The 12,759-nt window shown below is 47.6% G+C and overlaps 1 protein-coding gene across 2 annotated transcripts in view; it reads left to right on the top strand.

Annotated features, from left to right (window-relative positions):
• The window catches only part of LIMK2 (LIM domain kinase 2), a 48,637-nt gene that overhangs the window by 9,888 nt on the left and 25,990 nt on the right, over positions 1-12,759 (top strand). Inside the window, exon 1 of one of the 2 annotated variants that reach the window (XM_035097803.3) lies at positions 9,250-9,606. The exons of the other annotated variant lie outside the window; for it this stretch is intronic. Coding sequence (XP_034953694.3) covers positions 9,554-9,606 — 53 coding nt within the window. The 5' untranslated portion in view covers positions 9,250-9,553. Of the gene's footprint in view, positions 1-9,249; positions 9,607-12,759 lie in introns of those variants that run through there. 2 annotated transcript variants of the gene reach the window in all.

Raw genomic sequence — 12,759 nt, 5'->3', positions numbered from 1 at the left:
GTTAGACAACATCCCGCTGCCCACTGCAATCTCTGCTTTCCTTTTTGTTCTCTGAAAAGGACTTAGGATACTTCACAGTTTGTGTTCAACAGTTGCAACAGAGAAAATGTTCCCCCTCCCGGAAAGCAAAAGGACAGCCCTTTTCCTTGCTTGGAGGAGAGTGGTGAATTGGTGGTTGTTTGTTTTAGCACATGGATTCCCCCTTTCCCTCCCTCTCTGTGCTTCTTGCTTGCTTTGAACATTCCTGTGCCAAACTTTTAAGAGGCTGCTGCTGGCGATGGAAAGCCTTTGGCAGCTTGGAGCGGCAAGTTCCGGCAACTCAAGTGGAGGGTGTTGACAGGCTTCCTGGAGGGATTAGCTGACTTCTTGGCCTGGCGCGGAATCACACTCATGTGTTAGCTGCCCCTTCTGCCAGGCTCCTTAGCTCTGTTCCAGAGGGCTGCCCTGCACATCGTTTGTGCCACTTGGGGCCAGACCTCTGTGGTGTGTGAATCCGCCTACGGCAGCCTTCCCCATCCTGACAGCTTCCAGATGTTCAGTACTCCCAAGACCCATTGGCCCCAGGATCATACAGCCATGCTACCTGGGGGTGATCAGAACTATAGTCCAAAACATCTGGAGGAGGGCACCAGGTTGGGGAAGGCTGGTCTAAGGATAAAGACAATTCTATGATTCTATGAATTTGGACCATGGTCTGTTGTCAGCAGACAGACCATAGTTAACCTGCCAGGCAGGGTTCACACTCAAAGCTATAAGCCGTGGTTTACTTAACTGCGGTATAACACTTTGTGCGGTATCTGTATGGAGCCTTGGAATGTAAGGCAGCAGAAGAAACTTTGCCCCTCCCCTCGTTCCCTCTTTGACTGATTCTGGCTGCTACAGGGAGCTCTACTTGATGTGTCCCCGGGGAGAGATTGGAACTCCTGCAAGCTAATAATCTGTTGGGTGTGCCTCCTAGGAGCGGTTGCCGAGTGGCAGCGCCCCGTGTCCCCATGAGCTGTGCTAACAAGTGAGCGCTAATGAGCCGCTTGCAGGTGGAGGAGCAGGAGAAGGTCTGTTTTGCTGAGCTGCTGAGAGCAAAACTCAGTGTGATTAGGCTGCCACTGAACTTCTGTGGTGTGAGATAGGCTGGGGGGTACATAAGGAGGAGAAGTTGTATCCCTGCCTGCTCTTAGTAGGGTGCCATGCCCAGAACTAGTTCCTGATGGAAGGAAAAATAACTTTGGAAAAGCAGATTTGAGGAGGGGTCTGCTCGCCCCATGTGGCAATTCTGCACTCTCTGTTTGGCAGCTGTCCCAAATCTCATTGATTTGAGGTTTTTAAGTGGAAGTTGAATGACCATCTGTCTGGGTTTTTTTAGCTGCGAATCCTGCATTGTAGGGTGTTGGACTAGATTGCCCTTGGGCAGACTTCCTCAAACTCGGCCCTCCAGATGTTTTGAGACTACAATTCCCATCATCCCTGACCACTGGTTCTGCTAGCTAGGGATCGTGGGAGTTGTAGGCCAAAAACATCTGGAGGGCTGAGTTTGAGAATGCCTGCCCTTGGGGGTCCCTTCAAAGTCCACAATGCGATGATTCTATCTGGCACCCTCAGGATATTTTCTACTCCCAATGCCCATCCACCTTGGCCATCACAGGTCAGGTTAGGTCTGATGGGAGCTGTAGTCCAAAACATCTGGAGGGCATGAGCTTGGGTAAGGCTGATGCTGGGATCTGCCTCACATCTTTTCTCTGCCTTTATCTTCTAGGGCAGGTGGGCCCTGTCAGCTTGACACCCTTTCAAGATAAGCCCCGGGTGTCCCACGTGAGACGCTTCCCGCCTGTGTTGGGATGTGATTTTTTTTAATTTTTAATAATGGGGTAATTGCTCATAATCGCTCACTTCAAAAGCTCAACTTCCTGGTGCGTGCATTCTTCTCTTTAACAATGCAAGCGGGTGCAGAGCTCCTGGCTGCCGCCAGCTTAGCCTCTGGGGTGATCTTATTTACGGTTTTAACCTGTGGTGCTCTGAAGGGCTTGGCTCTTGTTGCACTTCCTTGATAGTCTGCTGTCGCTTTCCTGGCCGGCTTTGCCCTTGCCATGAGTGTGTGTGAAGGCCTGGTATTTGGGGGTGGCGTTCTTGCCAGCCACGTCTGCCACTGTGGGTAGGACTGGTAGAGCTAGCTTGCGGGGTGCCACTCCACTGGTTTATTCTGCTGTTCCCTTCACAGTTGTTCTCGCCACAACAGTCAAATCTATCGTCTTTGCCATGAATATAGCAGGGGTGTGTGTGTGTCTGGCAGCGGTGGGGGTGAACGCCGAATAAAAAAATGTCTCCTGCCTGGAAAAAATCTCCACTTCTGCCTCCCCTTCCTGTCAAATAGCCCCTGCCTCAGTTTAATGGGTCACGCATCCATGCTCCATAGGAATTTAATTATTCCTATGCTCTTTCGCTGATCACTGTTTCTGTTTCTTTTTAAAGTATTTGTCTTTTTGCACATACCCCTTCCCTAAACAGTCCCGGGAATTGCAGTTAACCCCTCGAAGAGGGACCCAGGTGGCGCTGTGGTTAAACCACAGAGCCTAGGGCTTGCTGATCAGAAGGTCAGCGGTTCGAATCCCTGTGACGGGGTGAGCTCCCGTTGCTTGGTCCCAGCTCCTGCCAACCTAGCAGTTCGAAAGCACGTCAAAATGCAAGTAGATAAATAGGAACCGCTACAGCGGGAAGGTAAGCGGCGTTTCCATGTGCTGCTCTGGTTTGCCAGAAGCGGCTTTGTCATGCTGGCCACATGACCTGGAAGCTATACGCCGGCTCCCTCGGCCAATAATGCGAGATGAGCGCGCAACCCCAGAGTCGGTCACGACTGGACCTAATGGTCAGGGGTCCCTTTACCTTTACCTTTACCTCAAAGAGCTACAGATCCCAGCACCCTTAAACTATTTTTATGTGAATGTTTATATTGCTGTTTGAATTATCTTATATATTACGTAAACTGCTTGGAGATTTCTTTCTTTTTTATTAGTGAGTGCTTATATATATCTGTATATATCTGTATGTATGTATATATATATATATATATATAATATGTTGATAACCCCCCCTCCCCTCCAGACACAGGCAAAAGAATTTGTACGTACAGAAGCTTTTCTCTTGTGAGAGAAGGGTTGGGTTCAGTCTGACCTGTTCCTTGGGCAACAGTTAATGTGTCACCAAAGGAACTGCAAGGAATGTGCCTGGGTTCTCCCTTCCCCTGAGGCATCTGGAGGTGGTCTTTGCATTTTTCAGCTCTTCACATCTCAATGGCAATAGCTTAGGGGCACATTCCTGACTGCCCTTGGCTCCCCATCCTTAGCTGCCTGGCTAGCTGTGCCAAGTGCAGGAACTGCCTCAGCTAGTTCTAGTTACAGGTAGGTAGCCATGTTGGTCTGCTGTAGTCGAAACAATATAAAACAGTGGTTCCCAACAGGTGGTCCGGGGGCCCCCAGGGGTCTGCGAGCTATGCCAGAGGGGTCCGCAAGATGCTATTAGAATAAAAAAATATATTAAATATATTTCGTATGATAACAGATTTTTTGTTTTGGCCGCTTCCTGCATGAGCAGAGTCTAGCGCAAAACTAGAATTAGATAGAGGCAGTAGTTCTGCTGTATGCCGTTAGGTGGCGCTTTACAAACACTACTGTTTTGCAAAGAGGCAGCGCGCGCATTCTACTAACGCTCACCTCCCCAAGATGCTTTGCGCGCGTCGGCTTCATTTGTGCGCTACTGCGCAGGTACCCTGTCTTCTCCATTCCCCTCCCTCCTCCCTGGCGCACGCTGCCTCTTTGCAAAACAGTAGTGTTTGTAAACAAAGCGTTGTTTTTCGTGGAAGCTACAGTTCGCGTAGTTAAAAATGGACCGTTGGTTAAAAAGTGGTTCGTTAAAACGACAAAGGCCTACAGATGAAGAGGAAGATAATGCATTTGATGTTCAAACAAGTAAGTCAGTGACTCTCGAACCGATCTTGTCAGTGTCCATTGAACCTAAATCGTTGGCGTCCCTTGAACCTAACCCTTCCAAGATCAGTGTTAAGCTTACTGGAAAAATTAGATTAGGAATTAGATTTAGGATTAGGAATTAATGGGGGTCCTTGTCACAATAGCGGCTCGATGAGGGGTCCTCGAGAAAATTTTGTTGGGAACCCCTGATGTAAAACATTCCTTCCAGTAGCACCTTAGAGTTTGTCATTGGTATGAGCTTTCGTGTGCATGTATGTATCTGAAGAAGTGTGCATGCACATGAAAGCTCATACCAATGACAAACTTAGTTGGTCTCTAAGGTGCTACTGGAATGATTTTTTTTATTTTTTATTTTGCCTCAGCTAGTGTAATCATCAAATCATGGGGCAGGAATTGAGGGGAAAGGGCCTTGCTAGTAGTGTTTCTGGCTTCTTAAACCAAAGGTGCAGGATCACTACTGTGCTGGAGTTCTGTGCTGTCACATAGTGTTGTCCCTCCCTGAAATGAGCTGCAATGGCATTTGTTGGAAGGGCCGTAGCTCAGTGGTATACCATGCAGAAGGTCCCAGGTTCAATCCCCAATGGCATCTCCAGGTTAAGACAGAGAGCCCTGTCTTGAAACCCTGGAGAGCCACTGCCGGTCAGAGCTAGATGGACCAAGGTTCTGACTCCATGTAAGGCAACTTTCTATGTTCACTAAGCTCACAGGGGTGCAGGCTGAAGCCACATCAAAAAGTTTCTGATTCCCCTCTGCAGCCAAGGAATCACAGCGACAATGAACGGGTTATCCAAGAGAAGAATTATGGTTTCCCTGTACGTTTTTGTTGCTTCCTTTAATATGTTTTGGCTGTGTAAACACCATACATTTAAAGCACATTTAAAACATATTCCCCTCCCAGCAAAAAAAATAAATCACGGGAGCTGTAGTTTATTGCTAACACAGCTGCAATTTGCAACACCCTTAACAAACTACAATTCCCAGGATTCTTGGAGAGGAGGGTGCTTTTAAAGTATGGTGTGCATGTGGCCTGTGGGCTTCATCCCTGTGAGAGAAACACAACCTAAAGGGAGTTCTGCAGATAATGCAAAACAAATGGGAAGCAAATGTATGCCAGCTTTGCACTCATCCAGTCATGAGAAAAGATCCTGAGAGCAGAAATGTGAGACCCTATGCAAGATCCAATGATTTTAAAGTGAGTTAACTGATGATAATAATCTGAGCACCTTATGAAGCAACGATAAGGGTTTGGAGGGAAAGGGACCTTGAAATGACACCTGTAGAAGCTTCTTAGCTTTACGTTGGTAAAGATTAATCTTTCTGGAAGTGGCTCAGAAATGTTAGAAGATCTATAAGCAGTGGACTAATCAATGTCTAAACAACAAAGAGCTTTGTGGCACCTAAAAAAAGGCAAAGTAGTACATTGTTCATGTTGAATCACATTAAATTGATTATTTGTTCTTTATTGGGCGGTGAAGTGTTATCTTCCTTGCTTCCTGATGTGTGTGCAAATTTGTGTGTGGAAGCTGCTTTGCAGGTCTCTCTTCAGAAGCAGATCAAGTTTTATGATAAATATATTTCCTGTTTATAGAGAATCTCCTGAATCCCTGCCTTCATCATGAAGCCAACACTCCAAATGGAATCTCTTAGCAGGGCTTTTAGCTGTCTTAGTTTCTTATAGTTTTCACGCTGGGCTCCTGCAAGTTGGCCTCTCATGCAGAAGTGCTGTTTGCTGTTATTCACACAGCAGGACATCATAAAATTAGACTTGAGGATTATCTATATGGATCTTTTTAGATCATGTGGGGGCAAATTTCAGCTCATGAAATCGAAACACTGGGGCAAATACTCTGTGCTGTTCTTTCTCTGTCCTGCCTACTCCCCCCACCCCAAAAAAGTAGAGGATGTGAAGCCAATAAGGGACTTGCCAATTATTCTGTGGCAGTTTTTGTTCATGGTATGGAACTAATAATCCAAAAGGGGCGGGGATATGAGGAGGGCATGGAAACGAGGAGTGCATTCCTAGACGTAAACTCACTGCATTGTTTCTGTTTCCAGTGGAGCTCTGTGCAAATGGTCAGGAGGAAAGACTCCCTCTTCCTGAAACAGATGGACTGTGTCAGGATTTATGACCCTGGTGTCACTGACTCTGCACTTTACAGCCGGCTTAAAAGCTCAGCTAAGTGGAAGATCCTGGCAATTTACGGAGGTTATTTTTCCATAAATGTGGCTGGCTGTTGTGTGTGTGTGTGTGTGTGTGTGTGTGTGTGTACACACGCCTTGCAATTCAACTTCAGTTCTTAGGAAACTTTAGTCACAGGTGTCAGCCCAGCACCTAATGTGCTTCTGTTCTCTACCGCCAAGCCTGCCCTTATCCTGAAAGGAAACCTCTTAAAAAATGTGCAGCATCTGGATTTCAACTTCATAGCCCAAATGTGCCAGCAGACTCTGCAGCAGCAGGCTTTGGGTGCCAGAGTGCAGCAGGCAGAAGCAACCCCAGCGGAAAGTTCTTCTGTGCAGGCTCCACTGAAATGAATGAAAACAATGGCACTGATGATTTCAGGAGGGGCTTGCGCAGGAGAGATTCCTGGTACGTTGTATCAAGCCCATCACCTTGAGATACCGTTTGGCTTTTCCATCTTGGGCACCCAAATTTTGCCTTGTCAAATATGAAAAGCCACCGGGGTTAAACTAGAACTCATTGTCCTTTATATTCCAACAAGGCAACATTTCCTGGGGAATAACATAATGTACGTAATGCACAACGGGTCAGAGCACTGGGAAACATATGTAATCCTTTGTAAATCACTTAAATGATTTTAAATCAAGGAAGCAGTATACAAATTTATTTTTTTAAAAAAACACATTTAGATTTTTTCTGACTTGCCCTGTCCCAAGGACTTGAGGGATGTTGCAATGTATCTCTTTTTGTCCTTGCATCCTGTCTGAGGCAGGTTGCAAGACTGAGAGCTGTCAGCTTGCCCAAGGCCATTCTGTGGGCTTCATGGCATTCGAGCCTGGGGCTCCCTTGTTGAAGCATAACACAGCACCATCAGAACAGAACTGTTGACAGGCATGGGTGGTGACATAACTTTCGAGGACATGCATTCATAACTAGATATGCCTTCCCAGTTGCCTTTCCTTTTTGGCTAATGAAGAAGAATGCTTGAACTTGAAGGTTTGTACCATATAAAAAACAAAACAAAAAACCTGGCATAGCACTAGCCTCGGCTAGTTCTCTACCTCCGCTCCCTGGCCTTGTGTGCGTTTTAGGACAAAGAGGCATCCATGCTGCACAGGAAACCTTGTGAGACGAGGCAGCTTTGAGAAGCATACCTGATTGATCTTTCTCTCCCTCCCAGCGCTAAAATCTGTGTAAGGGGATTGAGCTATGGTTTGTTAGGGAATGACAGCAGGACATTCAAGCCCCGGTGGTGGGCTTCCCAGAAGTCACTGGCAGGCGAATGTGGGAAGCAAGGTCCTTGAGAGCCAGTGTGGTGCTGTGGTTAGAGTGTTGGACTAGGACCTGGGAGATCAGGGTTCAAACTTCCATGCAGTCATGTGAAGACCCTGGGCCAGTCACTAATGCAAATCCTAGCCTACCTCACAGCGTTGTTGTTTGTTGTTTAGTCGTTTAGTCGTGTTCGACTCTTCATGACCCCATGAACCATAGCAAGCCAGGCACTCCTGTCTTGCACTGCCTCCCGCAGTTTGGTCAAACTCATGTTCGTAGCTTCGAGAACACTGTCCAACCATCTCATCCTCTGTCGTCCCCTTCTCCTAGTGCCCTCAATCTTTTCCAACACCAGGGACTTTTCCAAGGATTCTTCTCTTCTCATGAGGTGGCCAAAGTATTGGAGCCTCAGCTTCAGGATCTGTCCTTCCAGTGAGCACTCAGGGCTGATTTCCTTCAGAATTGATAGGTTTGATCTTCTTGCAGTCCATGGGACTCTCAAGAGTCTCCTCCAGCACCTCACAGCGTAGAATCATAGAACTGTAGAGTTGGAAGGGACCATGATAGTCATTTAGTCCAACCCCCTGTAGTGCAGGAAACCTTTGCCCAATGTGCAGCTTGAACCCACAACCCTGTGGGACCCCCAAGCATAAGTGCCAAAAAGTTCAGCAGAAATCCTCCATTGTTATCACTTGGGATCTGACGTTCAGATAAGGAGGGGAAATATACAGAACCTGTTTCCCTACTCCTCCAACCCCATGATTCATAACCTTTTCCAGAAGAAAGCTATGGTGGATGGTATCGGAGAGGTCAAGGAGAGTTGATGCCTCCAGTCTTCCAGCAAAGGGCAACCGAGTCAGCTCCTGCACCCAAACCAAGCCTAAATCTCCACTTGAAATCCAGGAAATCATAAAGTGTCGGCAACCACCCACTTGCACTCCTGGCCTAGGAAGGAAATCTTATCTGCTAAGTGATAACTGTTCACCTCTTCTGTGTCTGAGGCAGGTCTCCTTAGGAGCAGGCGTGTCACAGCTGGGACCCCACCCCCACCACACTCTTTCCTAGACACGCATTTAGCATCTCTGAAGCTCAGCTGGCTCCTGCTACATGCAATAAGTCAAAAGGGACAAGGCTGGCTCTTGTTGGTCCGCATCGTGTCCACCTCCTCAAGCCATAAGAAGTGAAAGTCATCCCATCAAAGTTGAGGCAGGGGGTGTCCAGACACCTCCTTTGGCTGCTCTGCATTAGCCATGGTATTCAGTGGTAAAAGTGATTGGTCACAGCCACACCAACCATTCAGTGCGCATGTGAGGCACATGTGTCCGCCCCACCAACAATCCTGGGAGCTGCCGTTTGCCCCGTCCCCCACAGAGCTACACCCTTAACAAACTACAACTCCCAGGATTCTTGTGGGGAAACCATGTGCTTTAAATATATGGTGTAGATGTGTCTTGCAAGCCTCTGTCAAACCTTTTGGAGTATGCTACTGAGGGTTACGTCCCGTTTCCTTGGCTGGGAAAGGTGAAGATGGTGTTGAGGAGCCGCCACCACCACCACGGAGTCACCTTGGCAGTGAGGTCTGATTACTGGCTCGATCCTGCAACTTTGGACTGCTGTGGTGGGTTGTTGGGGGGTTTTTTTGCAGAGGAGGGAGGTTTGTGCCTTGCAGGTCCCTCGATTTCACCTTTTGTAAATGAGTTGTTGTTTTCCCCTGCTAATCATGTTAACTATCCACCTTACTCCTGAAAAGAGGAGCTCCTCCTCCTGTTCCCTCCACCCTCTACCCTTGGGCTAGAACTGGAGGAGGAGGAGGAGGAGGAAGCATGACAACAACTGCTCTAGCCTTGGGCGGGCACAAGGCTAATGACACTGCTCTCCCTTGAGGGGCTCCCAGTTGAAACAGCCTCCTCCTAAGGCTGCTGCTCCCCTTGCGACCATGAGAGCCAGGGGAATCCCAGCGGAGAGCAACCGGCCCAGGACCTGGCACTCCCCTGCACTAGCAGCAGCAGCGAGGCACCCGAATCGGCAGGAGGCAAAGTGAACCCTTTTCCATGGCCGTCTTGGCTGCATGGTAGAAGCCGTCAGACAGGTTTGCGTCTGAGCTGGTCTAGCCAGCACTCCGGAGATGGGAAGCTACTTGTCTGCTCCACCTTCCTTCCTTCCAAAGGAGCCCTTTCGGTAAGCCATGCTCAGTATGTGGCCGGGGGTGGTGGTGGTGGTGGGCAGCTTCCTCTCCACCACCCCTCACCCCACTCCTAGGCTGTTAGGTGTGTTTCTACCCAGTAACCTGCCTGGTAGAAATCTTTCAGGTACCGTAGGAGGGCACAGTCTGTCTGCTTTCTTACCTGCTTAAGGTGGGGTGAGACATGATAGGTTGCTAGCAGCATTTGCAGGTTCATTTGTTTGTTTGTGTGTGTGTGTGTGTGTGTGTGTGTGTGTGTGTGTGTGTGTGTTGTGTTTCAACCTAAAGCACCTGAAACCTCACGTCTTGTTTGCCGGTGTGGTGTGTTAAATGATGGCAGGAGTTGTCTAACAGAGACCTTGTGGCCATAAAGTTCTCTGGGTGACTTGGGGCCAGTTTAAGTCAGAAACTGTAGGAGTGATTCAAGCTGGTGCTGTACCTATCAGATTTCAGATACTTTTGAGCCAGGTTTCCGTAAACCTCTTTCGTTTCCAAAGCAGCCCCCTCGTCTCCTGGATTATTGCTTGTTTTAAGCCTGTCTTTCAAGTGAGCACAAGGGGCCAAGCCTTTAACTCCCACCTTGAGGGGTTCCCTGCCAGGAAGCGAGTGAAACTTGTGGCTAGTGGTGAGATGGGTAAATGGTGTTGGAATCTCATTAAAAAAATTGGGTGCCATAAGGCAGACATGCAAATGGTTAGGAAGAATTTGGGGTATCTGCTTTTAGGACTTGATCCCTCCCTATGAAGTGTGTGTGTTACTTTATTTATTTGTTTCATTTTATTCACTTAACAATTTAAATGCCTGCTTGATTTGTAAATAGAACCCCTAACCAGTTTGCAAAAAAGCAAACAAATAAAACAAACATTAAAATGGTCAACGGAAGGCAAAGTTAAAAACAGATATTTTGAAATTTTCAAAATATAATTAAAGCCAACAGTGAAGGTACCGACAGACAGTTTAAAACACATGCCAACATGTCTGGATGGGTTTGCCTGAATGGAAACATTTTAAGCAGGCACCTAAAGGAATGCACTTGCCTGATGTCAGTAGACAGTGAGTTTTAATAGATCAATTTCTTACAAACCTGGAACAAATACTATGGAGCACCTGCAGTAGTGCCAGTTCTGCAGGTCGGAGCAGTCAGGTGGGCATTAGTTTCTCATGCATGCCCTTACACAGTTAGCATAAAAGTAATCCAGTGTCTGTTAGAATATGCCTCCCATTCCCCTTGTGTGCCTGCGCCTCTCCTCCCCCCACTTTAATTGCAGCTGCTTCAGGAATGTGCTTCTGACACAGGACAGACTCAGAAGCATTTATTTCATCACATGCAGAAGACCCCATCCTCAATCTGTATGTAGAAGTGGGAAATATTCCTGCCTGAAACCCTGGAGAGCTGCTGCCAGTCAGTGTGGACAGTACTGAGCTAGATGGTTCAATGGTCTGACTTGGGATAAGGCAACTTCCTATGACTTTGTAATCTGCAAGAGAGCAAGTACTTAGATATTTTTTTTTAAAAAAATCCAACGTTAGCCATGAGCTTCTTGAGTGAGGGTGCGGGCTTAGGCAAGCTATCATTTCTGAGCCACTCCTCATTCCCATCTGAAATACGGTCTGCCTTAACATGGTGACTGTAATGATTGTGGAAATACTCACACGGTGTGCTCTGAACAATTAGGAACAGCATCATAAAAATAATCCTGCTCAGTCAGTTGAGCATGAGATTCTTAATCTCAGGATTGTGGGTTCAAGCCTTACATTGGGCAAAGGATTCCTGCATTGCAGGGGGTTGGACTAGATGACCCTTGGGATCCCTTCCCGCTCTATGATTCTATGCAGTGCATTGCTGTGTGTGAAGCTAATAGACTTGTTATTTCTGACCCGGAATTTCACTCACATTCTGAAGCAGCCTTGGGAATGTGCACTGGGCTTCTGCAGGCCTGGGCGGACTTCTTCTGTGAATTTGCCCTGCCTGGATTTGTTTACCGTGACGTCGCAAGGGACGGGTTTTCTTAATGCGTCTCAGCCCCTCACCTTTCCCCCAGAATTGTGCTGCAGCAGCAGCGCTCTTTCAACTTTCCTCAGCTTCCTAAAATTTGTAACATGCAACCTCTGTAGATAAACCAGCTTTGGCAAAGCAGATTGCAATGCCTAGAATTTTGCTCAGTGGACGAGAGCCGCTCTGGAACTCCTCCTTTGGTTCCCGGTGTCCTGAGCAGCCTTCCCCAACCTGGGGCCCTCCAGATGTTTCAGGCTACAGTTCCCGTCAGTCCAAGCCAGCACAACCATATTATGGTGGAGCTGATGGGAGTTGTAGTCTGAACCATCTGAATGGCACTTAGGATGGGCAAAGGCTGAGCAGCCAGACCTGGACTACAACCCCCAGGGTGCTCTGCAGCTGAGAGGATTCCTAATATGGTGACAACAAGGGGTACCAGCATCAGTGTGGAGGAGAACTGGAAGCACCTTCAGGAGCATAGCTGTCAAGTTTTCCCTTTTCTCACGAGGAAGCCTATTCAGCATAAGGGAATTTCCCTTAAAAAAGGGGATAACTTGGCAGCTATGTTCAGGAGGCTGCTCGGCACCCAGTGCTAGAGCAAGCACCAGCGGCCATATTGGCACTGTTGGAGCCCACAAGTGGTAGGGAGAGCCCTGAATGGCAGGGCTAGCCAAAACTCTCTCTATATATAGAAATTCAATGCACATACTGAAAAAAGCACCTGTTCAGCCTTGCTAACTGGGGTTGGTGGAAGTAGTTGTCCCACATGACCTTGCTGACTGGGGCTAGTGACGGGAGTTGTGCAAAACATCTGGAGGGCACCAGGTTGCGGATGGCTGACCCAGTCCTCTAGCACCAGTTACCGTGTTTCTCATATTATAAGACATGTCTTATATTTATTTTTTCCTCAAAAAAACACACTATGGCTTATTTTCAAGGGATGTCTTATTTTTTTCCTCCTCCTCCTGCCGCGGCCGGCATTGCTGCTGCGCCTATCACTATGTCTTATTTTTGGGGTATGGCTTATATTCCTTGAATGCTTAAAAATCCTGCTATGGCTTATTTTATGGGTATGTCTTAAAATATGAGAAACAGGGTAGTCAGCTGCTTTCCCCAGTTCTAAAGAAAGGGAGGAGTGTGGAGTGGAGGGATG

Source organism: Zootoca vivipara, chromosome 16 (genome assembly GCF_965207765.1).
Source record: "Zootoca vivipara chromosome 16, rZooViv2.hap1.1, whole genome shotgun sequence".
In the NCBI taxonomy this organism is placed as follows: Eukaryota; Metazoa; Chordata; class Lepidosauria; order Squamata; family Lacertidae; genus Zootoca; species Zootoca vivipara.
Note: the sequence above shows the minus strand (reverse complement) of the source record. Positions and strands in the feature narration are given on the sequence as shown.